Source organism: Xiphophorus couchianus, chromosome 22 (genome assembly GCF_001444195.1).
Source record: "Xiphophorus couchianus chromosome 22, X_couchianus-1.0, whole genome shotgun sequence".
In the NCBI taxonomy this organism is placed as follows: Eukaryota; Metazoa; Chordata; class Actinopteri; order Cyprinodontiformes; family Poeciliidae; genus Xiphophorus; species Xiphophorus couchianus.
In genome coordinates, this window is record NC_040249.1 from 14,116,720 (window position 1) to 14,139,418 (window position 22,699).

The 22,699-nt window shown below is 35.3% G+C and overlaps 1 protein-coding gene across 3 annotated transcripts in view; it reads right to left on the bottom strand.

Annotated features, from left to right (window-relative positions):
* eys (eyes shut homolog) overlaps nucleotides 1-22,699 on the bottom strand; it is a 180,253-nt gene that overhangs the window by 23,162 nt on the left and 134,392 nt on the right. For all 3 annotated transcript variants that reach the window (XM_028007727.1, XM_028007726.1, XM_028007728.1), the window contains 2 exons: nucleotides 14,698-14,806; nucleotides 7,740-7,963 (listed from right to left, as the gene is read on the bottom strand). In XM_028007727.1, coding sequence (XP_027863528.1) covers nucleotides 7,740-7,963; nucleotides 14,698-14,806 — 333 coding nt within the window. The remainder of the gene's footprint in view (nucleotides 1-7,739; nucleotides 7,964-14,697; nucleotides 14,807-22,699) is intronic.

The window sequence follows — 22,699 nt, forward strand, 5'->3', positions numbered from 1 at the left end:
GCAAAGGTGTTGAAAACCCTGAACCTTTTCACATTTTGCCAAGTTGCAGTCACACGTTTTAATGTATTTTATTGGAGTTTGATGTGACAGACCAGCACAACTAATTTGGATTGCTGAAGTGCAACGGTATGTCTCTACCAACTGCGAACATCTGGAGATCAAAATGTTCACAACTTCTTCTTTGCGAACAACAAACCCAGTCAGACTGGATGAAGAGCATTTCACCACACACTCTCATTTTGCTTAAGCCTGGAATGTAACTAGAAGATTCTAACACATGAATATCCTTTGAGCTGCACCATACCATTGTAGCTCTAACTATTGTTTAGAGTTGTCATCCTGCTGTAACCTCAGCCTGCGCCCCACCTTCAGATCCACTGTGGTCTTTAACAGGTTCAGTTTAATCATTGTTCTGTATTTACCTCTATTTTCCCATAAACTCTACCCACTTTCTTGCGCCTACTTACATAAACCATCTGAGTATCAAAATGCTGCCACAGTCTTTCAGCATTGCAATGAGGTACACATTGTAAGATCCAATGCAGTGGAATACGAAGCTCTCTGTTGATTCAAAGGGCTATTATGCAACTAGCAGAGAGGATGAGAAATTTGTAGAACATTCTGTGTTTTTTGGACAAGGCTCAAACTTGCTAGCAGTGTTAAGTCACAATGTCTGCCTTTCTAACTGACATTTAGCGGTAAAAGAAAAAGAGGTTTCAACAGAAAAACGTTCAAAATGACAAACTCCATGAATAATAAGGTTGCTTTTTTTTTGGCTTCTTTAAAAGCTGCAGAAATAATAAAATGATGTTGGTATGCAGCTCCAGAGGATCACTGATTGCTGGATTCGAAATATCTCTGGCTCCCAGTTAATTATTTTTCACCAAGATATAATCATGCCAATGCTGTCTGTTGTTAAATTCAATCCTTCTGATCAGTGTGCCAGTGGTCCTGCTGAAAATAATCAGTAATAATAGCAGGCCTCAAAGAGACGCATTTCTGAGGGCATGACTTGCTTGACTGTCAAGGGAGTGTGAGAGAGTGACTGACAAGCTGTTTGGAAATACAGGCCAGGAGGTCTATTCACTGTTTGACCCATACTGCACACAATGCTGCACATAGTAGTAATTTATGTCTATCATTTTTGCCATCATTGGTTTTAGCTGATAAACAACTTTTTTCAATCCAATTTTTCTTCCAACTGATTTATGTGCCTTGTCTTATTTAACTTGATTTATATGATTTTTTTATGTTTGAATGTGTACAGAAATTCCAGAACATTCTGGTTTAAGGTTAGGTAATGATAAGTATTACAGAACAGAAAACAGTTTGTAAACAAACCATTACAGTCGATCTATCTAGTTTTTGTGGCACTGGCAACATTTATTTGCAATAATAGGCAGGAAACGGCCAGAGAGAAAAGCGGGGAAGCCAACGTTCTGGGGTTGGGAATCGAACCCTGGATGGCTGCATGATGAACTAATTACCTCCGTATATGGGGCGCCCACTCTACCTCTACACCAATTTGTGTGTTTCTAAATGCAAAATTCAATTCATTTTTGCAAATTTGTGAACAAAATAAAACAGAAAAGGGGCATTTTTAAATCAAAGGGATTAACTTTTTAAGGTTTTCTCTGTGTTATAAATTAATTAAAAATATAATAACTCATTATTTGGTTTCTGCCTTGCATCGAAGGACATTTTCAGGTCCACAAGACTTTTTTGACAAAAAAAAAAAAAACATGCCTCAAAATGCATACTATATACAATTTTTGTGAGCAAATAATTTTTTTTAACATGTCCTTTTGATGATTTGCGCTAATTAAGCTATGACAACCTGATTCACCATTTACATAGTGCAGTGTTGGAATAGACAAAGGAACATACTGAAAGACACAGAGTATTCATTGCAGAATACTGTACAAATCTAACAGCATTAGCTTGAAATTCTACATCACCATAAAAGTTCGAGCTTTTTGAAATTATGCAAATTCTCATGTTCCAATGGCCATGCTCCGAGCATTAATTCTTGCTTTTCCTTTCAGAAATCCTCAGTGATACTCTACACTGGCTCTACTATGACCCTTTCAAAATAAATACTTACAGAATATGTTTTACTCCAAACAACTCCACCAATACAAGTGATCTCTTAAAACAAATCTTTATTTTTGTGACATTATGTGTTACTTGAGACACAATAACCTCCCTCTGCCAAGAGAAGGTTAACAACTTTTACCGCTGACTAATTCACAGGGATAAACTGGAAAATATTTTCTACACAACAAGACCACAATGTGGATATTCACTTGTTTACTAAACAAAATCCCCAGTCTTTCGATTTTAACCTTTAAAAAGCCTAAATAGCATTTATTCCATTAAAAAGGAACTAGCCTTGTGTGTCCAAAGCCTCTTTTTATTCATCGCTATGTTCTTCTAACACATGTTTTGCTCTCAGTAAACAACATTGGGCAAATTTATTCATATGAGTGGCATATTTCTTTATCACTTTATGTGGAATTAAAGATTGCAAATTAAGATTAGTCTTTAACACAGTTGTCCCTGGTTCAATTCCCGGCCTTAGACCATTTACTGCATGTATCTCAATTCTCCCTCTGCTCTTCCTGCCCAGCTGCTAATGAATAAACACCACCACTGCCACAAAAATGTTCAGAAAAAGAAAAAAAAAAATCTTATACCACACTAATGACCCCAAACGAGAAAGCAAATCTGTCCATACCTGTAAAATTATCAAAAAAAAAAGATTAGTCAAAAACAAGCAAAACAAAACCGCTACCTGCATATGTAAGCATTTGCTTTGAAATAATCTTTGATCAACAAGGGCATTTGAAAAACTACAAAAAAGATTAATTCACATCTAAGGTGCATCTTCGACCACAATTCCTTTTGGCAGAGCTCTGCTTGCTTTTTTTGTGTTAATTTCCTCAGGAATAGCAACTAATTAAATACAAAAACTTGTTTGGCCGAATAGAAAAACTGCTACTCATTTTCTGCCAAATTTTTCACCCAACTGGTTAGTGAGACACCATTTAAGCATTTAAAATCCTTGATTCAAGTTTGGCCTTAGAATAACCTCTGTGAAGTTTGATTAAAAAAAATACACAAGGCAGTTATTTTTGTAAAGCAAGCAAAACAACAACTATTAACAAAAAATGCTCTCTTGGTTACTGCAGTGCATCAAATATTGAAATATGAACCAATGATGGATTGTGGAGCTTTTCCCAAGACTGTGTGTAGAAATGTGTGTTGCACTTGTTAACCAATATATATATATTATAAATAATATTGAAATACAATATAAATATCTCATTTGTTTTAAAAGAATTCTCCCGCCCCCCCCCAAAAAAAAAAATAAAACCATGAATGTTGTAAACTGGAGTGAGCTGCTCTGTTCACAATTTCACAGGTTGTTTATCTTATGTTGACAAAAAGTGTTTCTCGGACCTTGACATAGTTAATGACCTACCGTTAGATAACAATATCTAAAAATACCATAAAACTAGATTGATGTTCTTTGTTACGATTATCAAACACCAAGTAGGCCTAATTCAGTGTTTATGGAGGATTAAAGGAGAATTTTGCAAAACAAAATTTGAAATTTTCTGGCTAAATTGATAAAACTATCTATCTTTTCAGATGTGCATCTGTGGTGTTTTTCCATTTTATGAAAAGATACACTACAAACACATTTTTAAACAAATATAAGTGCATCAAAATAAATAAGGCAATAATAGCTGTAGGCTTTTACTCTTAACTTCTAGATGAGTTTCCAGATTTCTTATGTGAATTAAATCAAATTGTCAGACTTCAGACTTTATACCTAGATCATAAAAATGAGACAAAATGAGTAGCCCATGTCCTGAATTATTAGTGGCTTCTGATCATCTTACTTCAACTGTTGTCAATGTGAATCTCCCATAAATTATGGCTTTGCAACCCTCTCAAGACTGCAATTATCCCTGTTGCTTGAGTATTTTTCCTTGCATTCAACTCTCTAGTAATATACTTGAACTCAGCCCTCTAACCAGCCGGTTTCTTCTGGTATAGACATTTGGTTTACCCTCCAAGCTGAGTGTGTCAGTTGAACAACTGTGAAGTCAATAGTCTAATCCATCATTGAATGGGATATAATATGATCAAGAACAAACATTTCTGTATTAAAATTCCCTTTTAATTGATCTTATGCAACAATCTATTTTCTGACAAACAAAAAATTGGGCCTTTCAGTGTTTGTGAGCCATAATTTATTAAAAATTAATGGAAATAAAGTCTTAAAATATAACACTCGGAGTTGTGACACAACAAAATTAGGCGTAACATTTTCAATTGATCTATTGAAATCAATTAACTTTTCAATAAAACTATTTATTAGGATTCACATGCATTTTATGATGAATAAATCCACTTAGTACTTATGAAAAAATATATTAATTTAAAATGTACCAGTCCTAATAGTTTCCTTACTCTGTTTAAAGATCACACTTTAAGCACAGAAATTGTATTATTGCATCTCACTTGAAACAAAAATAATAGTAATGCATACATGTAAAAAGATTCCCCTGGAAATAAACTGTCCACAAACAATAAAAAATATACAAGACATAAAGACAAAGACAAGTCTTCACAAAATAACTAGTCTTATGAAATAAAATCTGGCATGCATCTTTAAGTGTGTTCATGATCTCTCTTCTGTCTTCAGGTGTCTTAAAGACATACTCCCAGCAGGATGTTGCCACCTGCTTCCACAAAATTTCCAATAACTGCTCAGAAAGAGGCACAAGGGGATGCCATTAGCATTAGAACCCCAGCAAGGAACTCACAGTCAGGGAGCAAAGGATGCAGGTGCAAGCTGCACCACACTGATCATAAGTATATTTGTACATGGAAAGAATGAAGCAGTTGTACAGATTTTCGGATCTCTTAGTCCACAGATTTTGGTTTTTATCACTTTTGATTGAACAGGTGTTCATATTTTTCTCTGGTGGTTTAATATCTTTTGACTTTTTTTGACAGTTTTTATTACAGAGAGGCACTTACAGTACGTGTGTAGGGGTGAACACTTCTCGGAAACAATTTTCACCTGCTGAATAATGTACATCTGTTTCTGTGACCTGTACCTGAGGTTCATAAGTGACACAGACGTCAAACATCCCAACTACAAAATAAGGAGGCCAAAAACATTCAGGTTCCAATCACCTGTTTTTTCACAAAGATTTCACCCATAAATCTAATGTGTGTCACCGAGCAACTACAAGTCAGTACGCTCTTAGTTTTCAATTTATATTCCGACATGCTTTAATAAACATAGAGCCACATGAAAAGAGGATGGAACCAAAATAACCAAAACTGAACCCTTGATAAAAAATCCCCATTCATCCTATTATGTTGCGGCAGTGCAATCTAGGGATACCAATACAATGAGCAGAGCTGTGTGAACTCCTGATGACCCCGGCACAATGTGATTCAAAAGGATACTGCAGTAACGCATATTCATCATGCAGATAATTGCATGGCTCACACCGTCCCACATGACAAGCCAATATGACCACCGGCTCTTAATTGGGATTCTTAAAGCTATTCATATTCCAATATTCATGGCGCCCTTTCTCATTTCCTGTTTAATAAATGCAACTGTTAATTGATAGTGTCACAACACAATGAAGAAGACATTTAGAGTGGCTATTTCCTAGATTACCAAAGGTGAAAGTGCATCATGCGCAGTTAATGCATACTTAAAAAGACAAGCCAAATTGCTGGAAAGTGGAGAGTGATGGCAGACTGATTAGGCCGACTATTGGAGATAAAAAGATGTAAGAAAATTGTTCTTCTGCTTGTTGACTAAATAAATGGTCGGAAAAAGAAAGTGCTTTACAAAAACATAGTTGTTTTAGGATTGCAGCACATTCAAGTTAGACTTCTTTTTTTTCCATTTAAGAAGTCTTTGATGAGACATAAAATTAAGGATGACAGAATTGCTGGGTCATTTTCACAACCGCACCCCAAAATTAAAAATGTATTAGCATGTAAAAGGAATGTGGCAAACAGTGACTGTGACTAATTCATGGACGCAAATGGCTTTGATACAGTTAAGATTGCAGGTGAAAGCTCCTATTTTGTCATTTTGACAGTTTTTGTTACAGAGCGGCACAATGCAGCTAATTTCACACATACAGAGAACATAAAACAAAATTTGTGTCTAAGAGCTAGAAGTATTCTTTTATTGTCATGGAACAACTGACAATAACTCTTTTTATGCATAAAAAGGTGTACAACGGTATTTTTTAGCCTATTATGACACTTTTATTAGTATAATGAAACAAAACAATAAAACTGAAAGACAGGCAAATATCTGGTCTCAGAAATGCCATACAGCTCAATACAATAAGATGTTAAACATGATGTAATGTAATATGTGACGACTCTTTCAGAATTGTGTTGTAGATTATGTTTTGAAAAACAGAGCCTGTACATAATTTTGCTGCAGTTCATGGTTCCATGAAATATTAGAAAAGCTTATGCAGTCGAAGTGAGCATTGAGACAGAAGGTAGAAAACACAAGTTCATGTTAGCTTCGTTCATTGCTAATGGTTATGTAAGACCCTCCCACCCACTTTTTGTGCATGATGCAGGCTGCATCATGTTCCCAAATAATATTATATATATACTGTATATATATTAACAGAAAAATTGTGAAATAATTGTGAAATAGCTATTTATGCACAGAACAAGTTTTGGTTCATTTGAGACAGAGCAGTGACAGACATACTGAAATGAACCAGGCAAAAGCTTGATACAGTGTGAAGGACACTTCATATTGTCCCTTAGTCAAAGAAAGCCTCATCCTTACCAAAGAGAAAACAACCAACAAACATACTGTGTCTGCAAAAGAATTCAGAGCCTTCAAACCCTTTTTTACCCTTGATTTTATTGTATCAAAATAGCCAATTTCAGCAAATTTCACTGAGATTTGATTTGATAAACACAGAGGAGTGCATAATTGTAAAATGGAAAAAATATTGCGTGTGATTATCAACAATTTTGCATGTGGGATTCGCATTTTGTATCTAGCCCCCCTAAATCTAATACTTCTACATGAAATTCTTCAAAATGTACCCCACTAGTAAACAGAATTTACCTTTGTGTAGTTTAACCATAACTACTCTGTGCGTCAGCGAAAGCATCAGATGTCACTTAGAAACCATCAGTCAACAAAAACATCATCAAGATACACGGACACCAGAGCTTGATATCATAACATGTTTGTATAAAAAAAAATAGTAGGGAAGGAAACAGCCAAACTCTCATTTCCATATCTGGCAGGGCGCTTAATGTGTGGTGAAAGCACATATTTTGCAAACATAACCATTCATGTTCTTAAAAGGTGGGGAAAAAAATAAATCTGGTTACTGCTATAAAGTGTTGGTTCCCACAAAACAAACTACCTCTGACGATCCTGTGTCAAAGCGATTATACAGTGAGAAAAAAGAAAACATCAGGTCATGCAGCAACATCATTTCTTACCACTTTGTCTGGTGCAGGTGAATATTGTAAATAAGGTGTAATCAGTCACAGGCGGTCCCTATTCCTAGATTCATTTTTCAGCAGCATGCGTTATCATGTAGAAATGAATTTTCAGGGACACTGTCTCACGTTCGTGTTGGTTTTTACATTCTAGCACCTTAAATAATCTGTTTGGGCTTAAAGGTGACCTGGTACTGTACCTGACACATGTTCCTCCATTGCGGCAGGGAAGGTGTTGGCAGACAGGCGGGTCACAGTTCTTGATGTTCCTCCCCTTCACTGCCTCACCCACCAGGTCAATCTCCTTTGAGTTGACCTGGAATTCCTTGATGCAGCCAATGAATCTCCTCTTTTCTTTTCCTCTCTCATCATGAAGCTCCCAGAGGGAAGAAACATCCCCAAGAAATATAGGTCCAAAGGATGTCTGCAAAAAAAACAAAAAAAACCGACAAAAGTCAGAGAGCTGATTTATGCTTAAATAAATCAGTCTCTGAAGTTAGGAGCAGTTTGGATATAACAGTACATAACATTTTCAATTGAGATTGATTTATATTAATATGAATGTGCAAGATTAAATCTAGAACCTACTGCTAGGTTCAACGCTAATATAATGTAGAAAAAAAACACAATACTGTTAACTAAATTCACTTTATGAATCTATATGTACAGAATTATAATTTTGAATCCCTAAATCCATCCTGTAAGCGTTTTAAGTTCTTTAAGTTAGCATGTAAGCAGTCTCATCTTCTGTAAGCAGAGGATTTGGATTTTCCAGGGTATTTTTTGACTTGTGTTCAGATCAGTATTTCTCAGTTAACGAGCTGTAACGGAGTTTCACAACTACGTACAGAGAAAGAGAGAGAAAGAAATAAAAAACAAAAACATTACCTGCTAACTTTCATGTGACATTTAAATAGAATTAATTGTGATAAATTTCAGGAACTCACAGCTTATTCTACCATAACCTTTTGCTTAATGAGTAAAATTAAAAATTTAAAAAAAAATTTAATTCTGCTGCCAAAACGGAGCTACATAATTTGGAGAAATAATCCTGTTGGAGTTCAGTTAAACAAGGTTTTATTCTCAGTGAGGGTTCAGGTCATAATATTTTTTAAAAGATATGCTTGTCCATGCTAAAAAAAATTAGAACTAAACCAAAACATTATTATTGGGCCTGCTTTTATATTATGTTTGAAACAATTCAGATTTTTAATTGGTTTGTGTTTTTTGACGAGACACTCAATGTTGATGTTGCATAAAAGTTGCAGGAATAAAGATTGTGTAGAAAATTAAAGAATTAGAACTTCAGGTCCAAACCCGACGAGGCGCTTTTTTTTTTTTTTTTAAATAACATTATCTGAATGAATAATTCATGTTGGAATGCTTTTTCTAAATCTATTGATGCTGCCGTTTTTAAAAGTCTTGAAATAATGTTCTCTTTTAGCTAATTATGATTTAAAAACACACAAACTTCTTTACTGAATTATGTACTTTTTGTTTTGATTATTAGCCACTACAAATTACCACCAGTTCTCTCTTTGCATCCAGTTTCACAACAATGAGGGCATGCAAACCTCTTGTCGCACACATTTAGTATCCACAACTAAAGCTACTCAGGATTTTGTGGTAGAAAGGGGAGTTAATGGTCGAATAAATTATGTCAAGTCTTCCAGGTGCTCAAGTGACAAACCTGCCCCAATCCAACATGTTTAACAACCAGTTTAAACATTTCTGAAATGCTTTATTGCCATTTTTTCAAATGTAAAAGAGAGTACATCTTCCATAAAATAAATTTTTATCTCATCAGTCCACACATTCTAATATTTTCACAAACATCCTATGGGCCATTCTTTTGTGTGTTTGGTTAGCTGTGGCTTTCACCTTTGAACTCTCTCCCATGGTTGCTGTTTTTGCCCAAACTCCTTCGTTCTGTTGAATTCAAAACAGTGTTGTTAACTGAGGCATGTGAGCCCTGTGGTGCTTTAGAAGCTGTTTTGGGTTCTTTTGTGACCTCTTGGATGTGGCATTGAAGCTCTCTTGGAAACCAGTCAGTAGTGGCTGGTTTCCTAACAACTGTTCCATGTTTTCTTCATTGGAGGATAATGACTTTTGCAATTTTTTCCTAGAGACCCCAAGCCTTAAAAAGTGCTTTATAACAGTTTCAAAACCAAAAGATGTCATTAACCTTGTTTCTTTTTTGTTTTTTAATTTTCTGATGTCTTTTTAGCTATCTAATTGATTTCTTGTTTTGTGAAACTGGACTAATTGCTATATAACTGTAGTTAATAACAATGATTTCATTCACTTTTTTACATTGAGTTTTGTTATTATGAATAGCTTTTTCTCCCTTGGAAAAAGAAGAAATCAATTTGAAAATGTCTGTATATATATATACAGACATTTTCAAATATATATATATATATATATATGAATATATGAAACATGTTTGTCTGACAGAAAAAAGAAAAGAAATCTGTAATGTGCAAATTAGTTTTTACAGCACTGCAACTAAAGGAATAAAAAATTTTCCCTTTTAGAGAAATGAATAAAGAGTCCTCAGGAAGAAATTTAAACAATTCAGTGTATGTACCAAAGTTTTAATAATGAATAGATACAATACCAGTTCTTCTCCTGAATCTTTATACTTTGCTTATACTTGAACGATTTATAAGTCCATCTTAAGTGGCTTAACAAAAGTAAACCTTGCTCTCAATACTCTGAAGTATAACAAGAAACTTTGAACTGACTAAAAAATATAAAAAATTAACGAAAGCCAATCAGAAAAAAATGAAGACCTATTTCTCTAGATCAATACAATGACTACAACAGCAAATAATTTTTAGGTCACAATGCAATACTGGATAAACTTCCTGTTATAAATATTATAGAACAAATTCAGTCAATATCAAAGTAAAAGTATTAAAAAAAACACTACACATCTGCACAGCAAAGTAAAGTTTAAATATGAGCTTACCTTTTGTACTCTTTCTATGTTTTTTTCCATTATAATTTAGACATTCTCAGAAATTATGCAACGTGCATTATTTCCAAATCTACGCCATTTTTCTATCCACCTCTTTATCAAATATAACAGTTCAGTTTCATAACTGCCACCACAAAATCTGAGCAGTCATGTCAGTATTTATGTATTTATAGTGCTTTCAAAATGCCAACTATGATTTTATGCTGCCGGTTGAGCGAAAGTGATGGACAGCTGCAGAGGAGTCGTTTCGTGGAGGGACAGCGAAGTGTTGGGCCACATAATCATTGAGGGTGTTGGTTTAATGCAAATGTTTGGTGCAAAACTGCTGCTTATCTGAAAACCCATAAAGACAACATGGATAACAGGGTTCATGGGAGAACCTATTGTACTGTCACCACATGGCTAGGAGCCCTGAGAGTATCTGTAACAAAGCTTAAGAGTCAAATAAACTAGGCTGTGACGCTGGGAAACTTTTAGAATGAGCAAAGCTTTATTTGTGTGATACAATCAGTAATGAGCTGCTATAGAGTTGCATAATGACGGTGGGGTGCAGAATGAATTTATGGCCCCTTCAAGTGTATTTACCATGTTTATGAGACAAGTTCATTCGAAATGCTCACTTATGCAATATTCATGACTTTGTGAGTGGACCAACAGCGACTGAGTTCATGAGAGCCATACGCTCATTTTTGAATTTTGTTTTAAAGTAGTACTTTTGGCTACACTGAATCGATGCTGCATGGCTTAACAGTTATCTTCTGTACATGAAGATTTAGTACATGAAATAAACTGGGAAATATAGCAGATACATTCACATGCAAAGTCTTTCATGTTCTTGGAGCAAAAACCTTGATTTCAGTACTATAAAGGGAAAACAGTTTGGGGATACATTTTTCTTCAACAGTGACCTCAAAGACAGGTCTCTCACTCTCTCAAGTGAATTGGAATTCTATCAACACTGTCTCTGTGGTTACAAGGTATATTACATCCTTGGATTAATCCAGTTTTACAGTTTAGTAAACGGTTCCATACCATTGTTGAATAAAAGTACATTGCCATAGATAAGACAGCCCAATGTACAGCAAATATATTGTGATAGCAATATCAGTGTGAAGATTATTATCACCAAGAGTATCCAAATTCTCTCACAAAACTATCATTAGTTCCGACTTTGAATGCCAGATACAGTATGAAGCCTGTTTGATAGTCCATATACTGTATATGTTATAGATAACCAGACCTGATACATATAGCTTTAAAGATCCTGAAAGCTATAGAGAGTTAAAAAAAGTTTCTATATTACCACTAATATTAGCATTGAGTTATTTTCTCATGTGGTGCAGCCCCGGTCAAGAGACATGTGACAAGTATAATGATTCTGTGACAGTGGTAGTGCCAGTTCGTGAATAAACTCTTGAAACTACTTGTTGTCCGAAAGCTTTCTATAAGCATTAGTAACAAAACCAGCTAACAGGCTTCTTTTATTTAAATTGTGAATAGGATGTCCTTTTAAAGTGCATTTGTAGACATACTGTAAAGAACTTTCACAAGTAATGCAATACAATAAATCACTATTTTATTAGAAGTGAATATAACTCCAGTCTGAATCAGACTGTGTTTGAATCTGAATGGGGTTCAGATTCAGTATAAGTGGGCAAAATTTCAACTTGTTTGTACTGTGAAGTGAATGTGATCTCAGGATGAGAATTTACTGCAAAGTAAATTCCTCAATACAATCTGCTGGGCCTACATAGATTTTTTTTTGTGGTAGAGAAGCACTGATCAGAAAACGTGTGGCTGATTCTTGATCTCAGATTTTGTAAATCTCACAATTTCTACTTTTAGCATAAATGAAAATTCACAAGATATATATGATAAAAAGTGAATTGTAATATTGCAGAACTGTATGTCTTTGCCTCACTGGAAATCCAATGCAGTAAAATCCTTCAGATTAATATTAGACAGCTTCATCTGTACAAATAAAACTTAACAAAAAATGAGGCGCATCTCAAATTGAGAATGTTAATTTTTTTTTTACATCAGCTTTGATAAATGAAATATTGTGGAGTAAAACAAAATACCTGTCTTTCACAAATGAAAATGTGTAGGAAATTCGCTTTTCTTTCTGCAAGCTTCTGTTTTTAAAACAGCTTAGCCTTCTTAAAAATAACTAGTTAAGTCCTTTTCTCTCAGTAACAATTTTCACACTAAGAAGTGTTGTCTTTGTTGTATTAAAATGTAGAAGATTGATTTGTATCAACTTTTGACTAAATTAAATTCTGTATAGTTGAGATGACATTTAATGTTAGTATTATGCAAACAAGCTGAATTAAATTGAACTTGCTCAAAATTACTAGAATGCTATTTTACACTATATAAATAAAAATTAGATGAAAACATTAGCTGGTTTGAAAGGGTCATTTTGACAACATAACCATTCTATGCATAAGTAGACCCCAAGAGATATTAGATATATATCTAATGTAAATCTATATAAATCTATAAATCTAATACCAATATATTTAAATAATATTGAATATTATTCCAATAAAATGTCATTAATGCCATTTTGTTGAGTACTCGACGGAATGCCACTTCTTCACATCTACACACTGTAGTAACCTGAGCAAGCAAAAGTTATCCGTCAGTCTACCTGCTAATTGCAACATAGATAGTGCTCCTGTAATTAATGAATGTGTTATAAGTTTAAGGAAAATAAAAAAAAAAAGGAAAGAGGATGTGAAAAAAAATCATAGCATCTCAAATTAGAAGGCCATAAATCATGCTGAGGGAGGGGGCATGCTCAGCCAGTGGGAAGGTTGAGTCCCTCTCTGTGCCTTTGAACGAGAAAAACAAAATTATAAATAACATATAGAGGAGTTATAGATGAAATTAATGAGTCACATCTGATTATTGAGCTATCTTAATGGTGCTTTCATGCCTGTAAACTTTGATCATCTGTGGGAAATATAACAGGTGCACCTACTTTTAACGAGTATTGGCTGTTACTGGGCTGCTTTTGACAACATAAGGGCAACAAAGAAGCAATTCATTGTGTTACTGTCCTGAGATCAGTAGGTCAGTTGTTTGAACAAAGTCGCTGTTGGCACAGAAGTGGTGGCAAAGTTCAGTAAAAACAAAACAACAACAAAAAAAAACCAAAACAATGCAGTCGCTGTTTCAGCTGCTGCCAGTAAGCATCATCTGTTTAATCAAATATGTGAGAGTGCATATTCCCAGGTTACTCTCCAACATCAATGCTTTATCTGTACCTCCTGATCATCACAAGGCATGGTAGAACAAGTGAGGCAGTGATAACTTAGCTTCACCTTAAATTCACCTGATTCAAGAAAAGGTAGGTCACAATGTGCTAAATAAAGCTAATACAAAAAACACAAAACTCCATAGTAGAGCAGTGCAAAGCTTCTCTGATGGTTTTTCTTAACTTTATTAAAGATTTATAAATACTCTTTAGTAAAGTTAGTACTTGTACCTACAAAGCCATGTTAGGACAGGAGTACCTTGGACAAAAGTGAAGTTGTAAAGTTAACATGCACTTTAAGTGAAGTAGGATTATTCCTGGAATCACTGGATTGTTTTCAATTGTCAGACCAGGATTCAAGATGATTGTGGCCTCTGAATTCAAAACAATCTGTGAAAATCCCTTTCATTTGACCAAAAAAACCGCATTAAGGAACATCCTCACCTCACCCCACAGAAGTTTAGGTTTAAGAACGAGTAAGACAGTTATGTTCAGTAATAATTAATCAGTGCATGACATTCTGATTTTATATTCCTGAACACACTCTGAATGTACAATAGAAAATGTATATATTTTCAGTGAAGCTGAGAGACCCAGCTTTGTAACTTGGAGCTGTTTTGTGAAAACTGTACTATACAGATTGTTTTAAAATTTTGTAGCAGAGAATAACAACAGATAAGCTAAAATCGGTAGTGCATTAATAGGTCAGTTTTATAGAAATTGACTGGAAATTCCTTCCTAATATCTCTTATCGCTGCATCACTATTGCTTACTCATGCAATAATGAATAAACATGCATGCCATTTATGCATGGAAGTCATAAATGGCAATCAGTAGTCTATGATAAACCTCATAGAAAAGGCAAAGAGAGATCTGGACATTAAGGGCAATGGTTGATGTGATTGAAGCATACCTCTGACACAGGGTGAGACACCAGTTCCTCAAGATGCTGTGCAGTGCCATTATCTGCAGTAATTTCAATCCGACATGACCCTCCTTGTTTGCGAACAGGAAGGCTGAATCTGTTAAGAAAAAAAACAGAGAGAGAGATGAGGTGATTCAGAGAGTTAGCAAGTAAGGTAGATCCAAGCAATATCTGCGATTCACAATAAATCCAGCAAAGCATGAAAATATTCTGATGGCGAGACAGACAAAGCAGTCACAGTAATGGAGCTGCTAATGTGACTATTGAGAATATACCATAAACTGGCTAGGTATACATTACATACAGTTTTATGAGGATTTTTATGCAGTGGTAGATTGGCTTGGGAGCAATGGTGCGTTTATATCGCTCCCCACCAGCCAAAACCCAGGAGAGACGACAAAAACAGACGATGTTTTGGATGCAGGATTTAAATAAAACAGAAGCACCAAAATAGGTTTCTGCTCAGCACTGCAGTGATATACTTTAAATCGCAGTGCTCCTTAGAAAAATCTGAAATTTACATAAAGAGATAAGCAGTCATTAGCAAGTTCATTTACATGATAAAGCTATAGTGAATGACATACATTGTCACGCCAAATAAAACAGGAGTTACATTAACATTACTAATAATTACAACAGTCATAAATACATAAACTAATCAGCCTCACAAAGACATGCAAAATGCAAATTTTGGTGTAAGAGCTTATTATGTCACTCAGGATTAATTAATGATAAAAATGAGGGCAAAAACCATGTATGCACAATAACCCTAATGAGAAGGAAGACAATTTTGTCATTTGACCTGCTGGGACTCTCTGGGGAAATATACAGTTGCACTAGTCATTAATGTTGTAGCCATAATGTTAAGTAGCTGGTCTACTTGTGTCATACTCCAACATTGGCAAAGTCAAGCACTTCCCTTTCCTCGATCCATCATTGGTTTATGCTGGCGCTATACAATCATGGGCTCTCAATATTGCGACAGGTTGCATATGGACTTCATTGTTCACATAAACTTGATTATGTGATGGGAAGTAATTCACATGAGGCACCTTCATTCTACAAGTTTATGTAGTCCCTGCTGCTTAAATGTGAGATAAATGACACTGCAGATCTCAAACCTGTTTACACCTCTAATGAAAATCCAGGATTTTGTGACTTTAAATAAAGTCACAAATTCAAAACCTCCAGCTAATTGATTTGACATATATCATTTAAAACTAAAGTGAAAACAAACAGTTCCATTTGATAAAATGTGTCATTTAAAACTACATAAAACTACAATAACCTGGTTGCACTAGAGTGCATATATGGTACATAAATTGATACTTTGAAGAAGCACTTTATGATTCTAGATTCTGGCTGTACCATTACAAAACTTTAACTTCTTGTTGACTACTGTTGTAAATTCACCTCAGGTCAATAGCCTAGAAGTTGTATGTTAAAGCCTAAAATTTTTAATTCCCCCAGAAGATTTAGATTGATAATGATGTTCCTTCCACCTAGAAGTGTGTTTATTTTGAGAGAGAATAAGCAAATCTAAATGAATATCCAAACAATGGAAAAAGAGAAAACTATTTCTGCTTAAATTTTCACCAAAAATATCATGGCAAAAATATTTTAGATTCTTCCCAACAACCAGGCTTTTGCAATTTCTTTTTCCTTTTAAAATTTTCCTCCCAAAACAGATTAGTTTATGAATTACATGGTACAAGATATGTCACAAGAAAAGTGGAAAAAGGTTTGGAATGAAAACTTGACATTTTCACAGGGTTATGTACACTTTTGAGAGCTGCTGTATTTCACCGAGCTGCTAATTTGACTCTGCAAAATCGACCATCCTGCTGTTTGTGACTGGCTGCGCATTGATGAGGAGAAAGCCTCAAATGTGTATTTTAATAGCCAGATGAAAACAATAAGGGCAATCGCCCTCCTGTTAATTTGAAACAGCCTTCCAGGACACCTCCCTGAGGCAATCCCACACACACAACCTCAGGTAGGACTAATTACAGGTATGGAAATCACAAGAGCTCTTTTGTACACACATATCTGCATGCACACATATATTCATGCACACATGTTTAAGATTGAATATGTGAAAGGCAGCCTAACGTCCAGAGAAAAGGGAGAAGAGAGACATTACTGTCCCCAGGGTGCCTGGTCCATTTCTTCTGTCATTCTTCATTCATTTGCATAGCATTAACAGATTGGAAAGATATTTTAGAAAAGTATATCCTCTCCATTGAAATTCAGAAAGCTAGATGACAATGTGCAAATGAACACATACATGTCATGAGTACACATCTTTGTGAAGCAAAAAGAACTATAGAAAGGTATGAAAAACCATAGAAATATTATAAAATGTCTGTTGCTGAAAATGTTTGATGCATATTTTAGTGGTTTGCACAGTGGGGATTATTTTTTTGTGCCTTCTATTATTCCAAAAAAACATTCACTGCCTAAGCAAACAGGATGATGTCTACTGATGAGCTCTTGTCAGCACACTGAATGCTCCACTCAGCTAATTTACATTGGTCTGGCTCTAAGGAAAACATGGCTATTTATATAGATAACTATTCTAGTCTTTTTAGCCAGACAACTAAAACTATTCCTTATGGGTTCAAATTAACATCACAAACAGTACAAAACGCACAATGGATGAGGCCTTCCATATATATGAATGAAAGAGAGGGAAAAGAGGTTTTTAATGGAGAGATTAAATAATCTAGAACTGGGTTTTCTTTGCTCTATTCCTCTGCTTGGTCTCAAAGGATCAAGAGAAGAAATATCCCAGCTTCAAATAAACAAACAAAGACATGTAAATATTTCATTTTCTCTAGGCACACAAAACCACAATGTGGTGGAAAGCTTTTTTACATCCTCAATCATCATTTATGCATTTGTTCATCTGGCTAATGATCTAATCATAAGCAATTTGTCATCTCTAAAATCTTCATTTAGACTCCGGGTGTGTAACTAATTCAGGGCATGAGCATTTCTGTAACTTTCAGGAGCATAACCTCTGAAATATTACCTGCAATGTTAAGGGACCAGGTGGTATTTTCAGCACTGCACCTTTACGCAAAGGTATTTATTAAACCTGAGGTGGGCGTTTGTCTTTCTAATCAAATGTGCCTCCTTCACAGTCCCCATGCAGAAAATTAGCAATGAGGGAGAATCATCATTAAAATATTACTACTGTATAAAACATCTGAAAGTATTGGCAACAGATGGCAGTAAAACATCATGCAGCACACTGGTGCCCTTGCAACATATTTCTCTGACTGATGGGCTTTGGTGACACCTTTTTAGCTGTTTATTATTCTAAAAATATTATATATTCCTAAAAAAGGATTCAATGGAACACAACATGGTAAATTTGTAGTATTTTGACAGTTTTGCGTTTAACCAATACGCGACTATTATATTTGAAGTTAATAGTGCTTACTAGACCCTTAATGTTTATGAGCAAATTAATAATTACTGACTCATATGTTATACATATATGATGAACACAAATACCACCTGTTACCATGCTTTTAGTCATAGTAGAACAGGCTGAACAGTTACATAAGAAGACAAAACAGAAATCACCCTTCATATGGTTAATATTCATTATTTATAAAATTCTCCACACCTTCTAGCACAAACCATCAAGAGGGAACAATTTTGGGGGAGAAGTTGAATTATTTTTTTCAAAGTATTTTCAAACATATATCAGACCAACATCTACACTTTTAGTGAATCTAATCTCTGCTCTGGCTATGGTGCAGTGGTGCTCTCACACGCAGCACTGCAGCATTTGCTGCATAATTTGTGCTGTGACCGGCAAGCCTCAATTAATTTGGGCAGCCTGTGTTCTATCATTATATCTTTGGCAATACAATTAGACAGCACACAGCAAGGCTCTTTGCATTGTGGGGGTTCACAAAACAAAAAGTGAGCAGGCACGGCTGGCGACTGCCTCTCCAGTGAACCTTTTAAGAGGAGGTCTTGTCAATAAAACGCTGAATACAGTGCAGGTGATAAACACGCCTTACTCTGATCTGGAGTCATGCTGAGTTGATGTGTGTTTGAAAACAAAAATGCTCTATATTAAGATCAAGTGAATACACAATATGTTATTAAGTCTAATGAAAATGTAAAGCAACTGAAACATACTGTAGTGTAATAACGATGTGCTGTTTGTGAAAAAAAACAAAATGAGTAAGACTGTTTATCTTTTGAGAGATTTATTAACTTCTCTGTACTAAGAAATTATTGACTTCTAATTTAAGTTACCCCAAACATTATAAACTCACAGACTGAAAAGCAGTGAAGACAGATGGATACCAAAGAGTCCTGTCAGCTCTCCATTAAGGAGTTTGTTATTGAACAAGCTTACACAGATTAACAGGTGTTTTTGAAACAGGCTGGACTTGAATCTGGTAAGCTGGATTTCTGCGGCATTAATTTAAAGAAGTCAGACTCCTGATATGTCCTAAAAATGTCTTTTCAGTTTTTTCCCCTCACAGCACACGTCTGTTTTCCTTCTCTTACAGCGGCTGTTGCTATGCGACACTCACACCCACATGTGCATTTTTACATTGAAAACTTACTCAATGGTCAATGAACAGCAGCAGTAAATAACCGAATTCCATGGGTAAATTAAGTGTGCACGCTATTTATAAAATGGTCAACGAAATGCTTGATATCACTCAGTGTTTAAATTAACATGATTGTGCTGTCTTATAGGAACATGCTGTTTCAGGGGTAATAAGACTTGAGGCAAGGTTTGAGGCTCTAAATAACAAAAAGCTATTACTGCAAACCTAATGGGAGTCTGTAAAGAAATGCATTTACCATGCAAGGAGACTCTAATGACAGAAGAATCTTTATAATTGGTGCCTTTGGAACTTGACTTGTCATCTGTAACAGGTAAAACTTTCAGGTTTTTTTTGTGTCTGCCTCATAAATAATTTACTAATATTAGATTCTGCTGATTGATCAGCAGATGCATGTGGTGCCTTTTAGGAAGACGACAATCCCCACAAAAAGCTGTCTTCAACAGAAACTATATAGATATATAGATATATACATTACCATTGAAACTACTAAGGCATCCACAAATTAAGAATAGTGTTAGAAAACTATCACATTATTACCAAATATGGGAATTAATTAACTTACTTAACTTGTTTGATCAAGGGAATGAAACTGAGAAGTGTTTGAAGCAAAATAATTTATCCTTCTAACACTTTAAAATCTGTTCACTACAGTAACATTGCTGATTTGTAGAAGTTTATTTGTCCGAATAAAATATAAAAGTTAATATACAAATGTATGGCTTGATAACTTTAATGAAAACTATATGAGATGATTTAAATAAGTTGTTGGGTATAATATACTTGATCATGTTTTACAGTTAACAAATAAAAACAGACTGATTTCTAATGTGATACAGTCCATGAAGTCTGAAGTGACCGTGAAGAGTTTAGTGCTCATAGCTGAACTTATTCAATTCTTCAATTGCTGTGAAATTGAAGACACTGCAATTGAAAATGGACATTTCTAATAAGCTTCACACTGCAAGATGAAGAAATAATAGAAATCTGGCTTACTCACAAATATGCACTTATGTAGAAGTAAGGGCTAAATGTTTATGTGCACAATTTCATTTTGAAGTGTCAAATGTAGCAGGTCATATAAAAGAAAATTAATAAATCTCCTATTTCTAATAAAGACGTGGTTCCATCATGCAGTCGAAATATAGTAAATAACAGCCTGGCTTTTCATTTAAAGAGATAAAAGACTCCATTCCTTTGACTGCCGAGAAATAAAGGAGGCTGAATAATCATATCTACCAGGGACTCGCATGTGACAAGAGAATAAATGTGTTCCAGCAGAAAGCTATGTATCATCCTCATTGATCCCTAACTGTGTGTATTAAGAATGAAAATTACTCTAGCAGTGAATGTCAGGCACAACAGGTTTCAACCAAATAATGGACGCAGCCTCACAAAATGGCCAGGGGAGCATTTGGAGTCTGCCAGTCTGGAAATTTAATCTTTGCAGTATAGCCCCAAAATGTCCCTGAAGAAAAGAAAACTTCCCGACATCAAAACGCTAGCCAACAGCAAACATGTCCTCCCCAAATGAAAAATGACACAGCCTCCCCCACCCCACAGACTCCTCTCTGTGAATTGATATGACAGCACAGGGCACTTCAAGAATGCTCTTTTTTCACTTGTCAACGGTAGTGTCTTTAAACTATTTCTGTTGAAAGTAAAGCCAAACACACAAAAACACAAAATTTCTGTAGTAAATTAATATAATGTAAAGCTATCGTGTTGTGCTTCTTCAAAAATCTTTGGCCAAAGACTCTCATTAAAAGTTGCCTCAATACAAGAGATATGACCATTCTGGGGCGCCTTTCTCCTGCGCACAGACTTGAATGCAGTTTGATTTGCATCTCACCACCCTCCTGCCACTGGGCCGACGGTGGGGCTGCCTGTCATAAAATTCGCCTGATTGACAGATCGAGCAGTGGGAATTGGAGACGATCGACTAGAGGTGCAAAATGGAGCAAGAGAAACTAAACAATTCAGTGAAGTCACTTCTCTTCAATACCTTTTGAGAGAAGAACATTTTAGGAGAAGCCAGAGGTGAAAGAACTCGGATCGGATCAGCCAAACATCACAACAGGGCTTAGCTAAGTGCATGTAGCGAGGCTGATGCTTTACTCTGCTTTCCTTGCCTCTTTTTTCAAACATTATCTGACCCAGCATGGATTAAGACACATATGACTGATGAGGTGAGTAAGAAGCTAAATGTGCGGTGTAGGTCATTTACAATATTTTTCATCATAGTAGTGCTGTATTGTGAAAACGTGGGGAACACACCTTAGAAGAGGCCCTATATAATATAACTGTCTACTTTTTTACAGGTTCTATGAATTTGCATTGTTGCTCTTCTGTGGATTGTCTGACCACAAAACCGTCTTTCACATGGGTTGTCATTAAGTTTTAAACAAGGACTTTGCTTTCTTTTCTTTCTTCTTGCCACTATAAAGTTTAACAAATCTGTTTTCACGGCCTACTTTCATGTAATAGAAACCCAATATCTCTATGCTGATCGCAATTTTAACAAATATTAAACTGGGAATGTACTAAATACCAGCTACACTGTGCTCGTTTTATCAGTAGTCTTGTCACTGAAGTTCATTTATATTGCAGCCTGTTTGAACTGTTCTTTCATAATTACGTTTAGTGTCACAACAGATTAAATATTCACAATGTCTTCTATGCCTTTGTTGCAGATGATTAGCAGAGAGGAGTGCTTTAACACTGCTGAACACTATTCTTGCAGCCAAAAACCAATCCTACTGGAAGAAAAAACTAAATTCCTTCATAGTTTGATGTCTACTTTTGACTTTCTTATTTTTCTTTTACAAAAATGTAATAAGTTTTTGTCATAAAATAAACTAAACAAAGTAATTGGAGTATGCAATAATGATACTTAGCACTTTTATCTTAAAAAAAAAAGAATTAAAAACTACTTTTTTCCATATCACAACACTTAATGTTGCACAGTAGGGGTGTACTTATTTCTTCATATTGATAATGCTGAATCAGTGCAACACACCACTTGCTAAGAGTACAGAGTGAATAAAACATCTAACAGTAGTTGTTCAAAAAGCAAAAGGAAAATGTTTTCTCTTTCTGGTGTCGTGTGCCGAGTAAAAAAAAAAGAAAAAAAAGCCTGGCTTATGTATGCTTAAATGCTTTTACTGCCCTGCAACACACATATGCTGACACCTGCAAGTTACCAAGACTGTATTCAGTGTTGTCAACTCCTAGTTGAGGAAAGTAGGTATTTAGTGCTCAGACAAATACCTCTGATGTCACACGCTCATTTGCATATGAATCAAAAGTGCTGAACATATCAAGAATAAATAGAGCCGCCAGAGCTCTGCGGCAGTCGATTTCCCCAAGCAGCTCCCTCTGCCCCA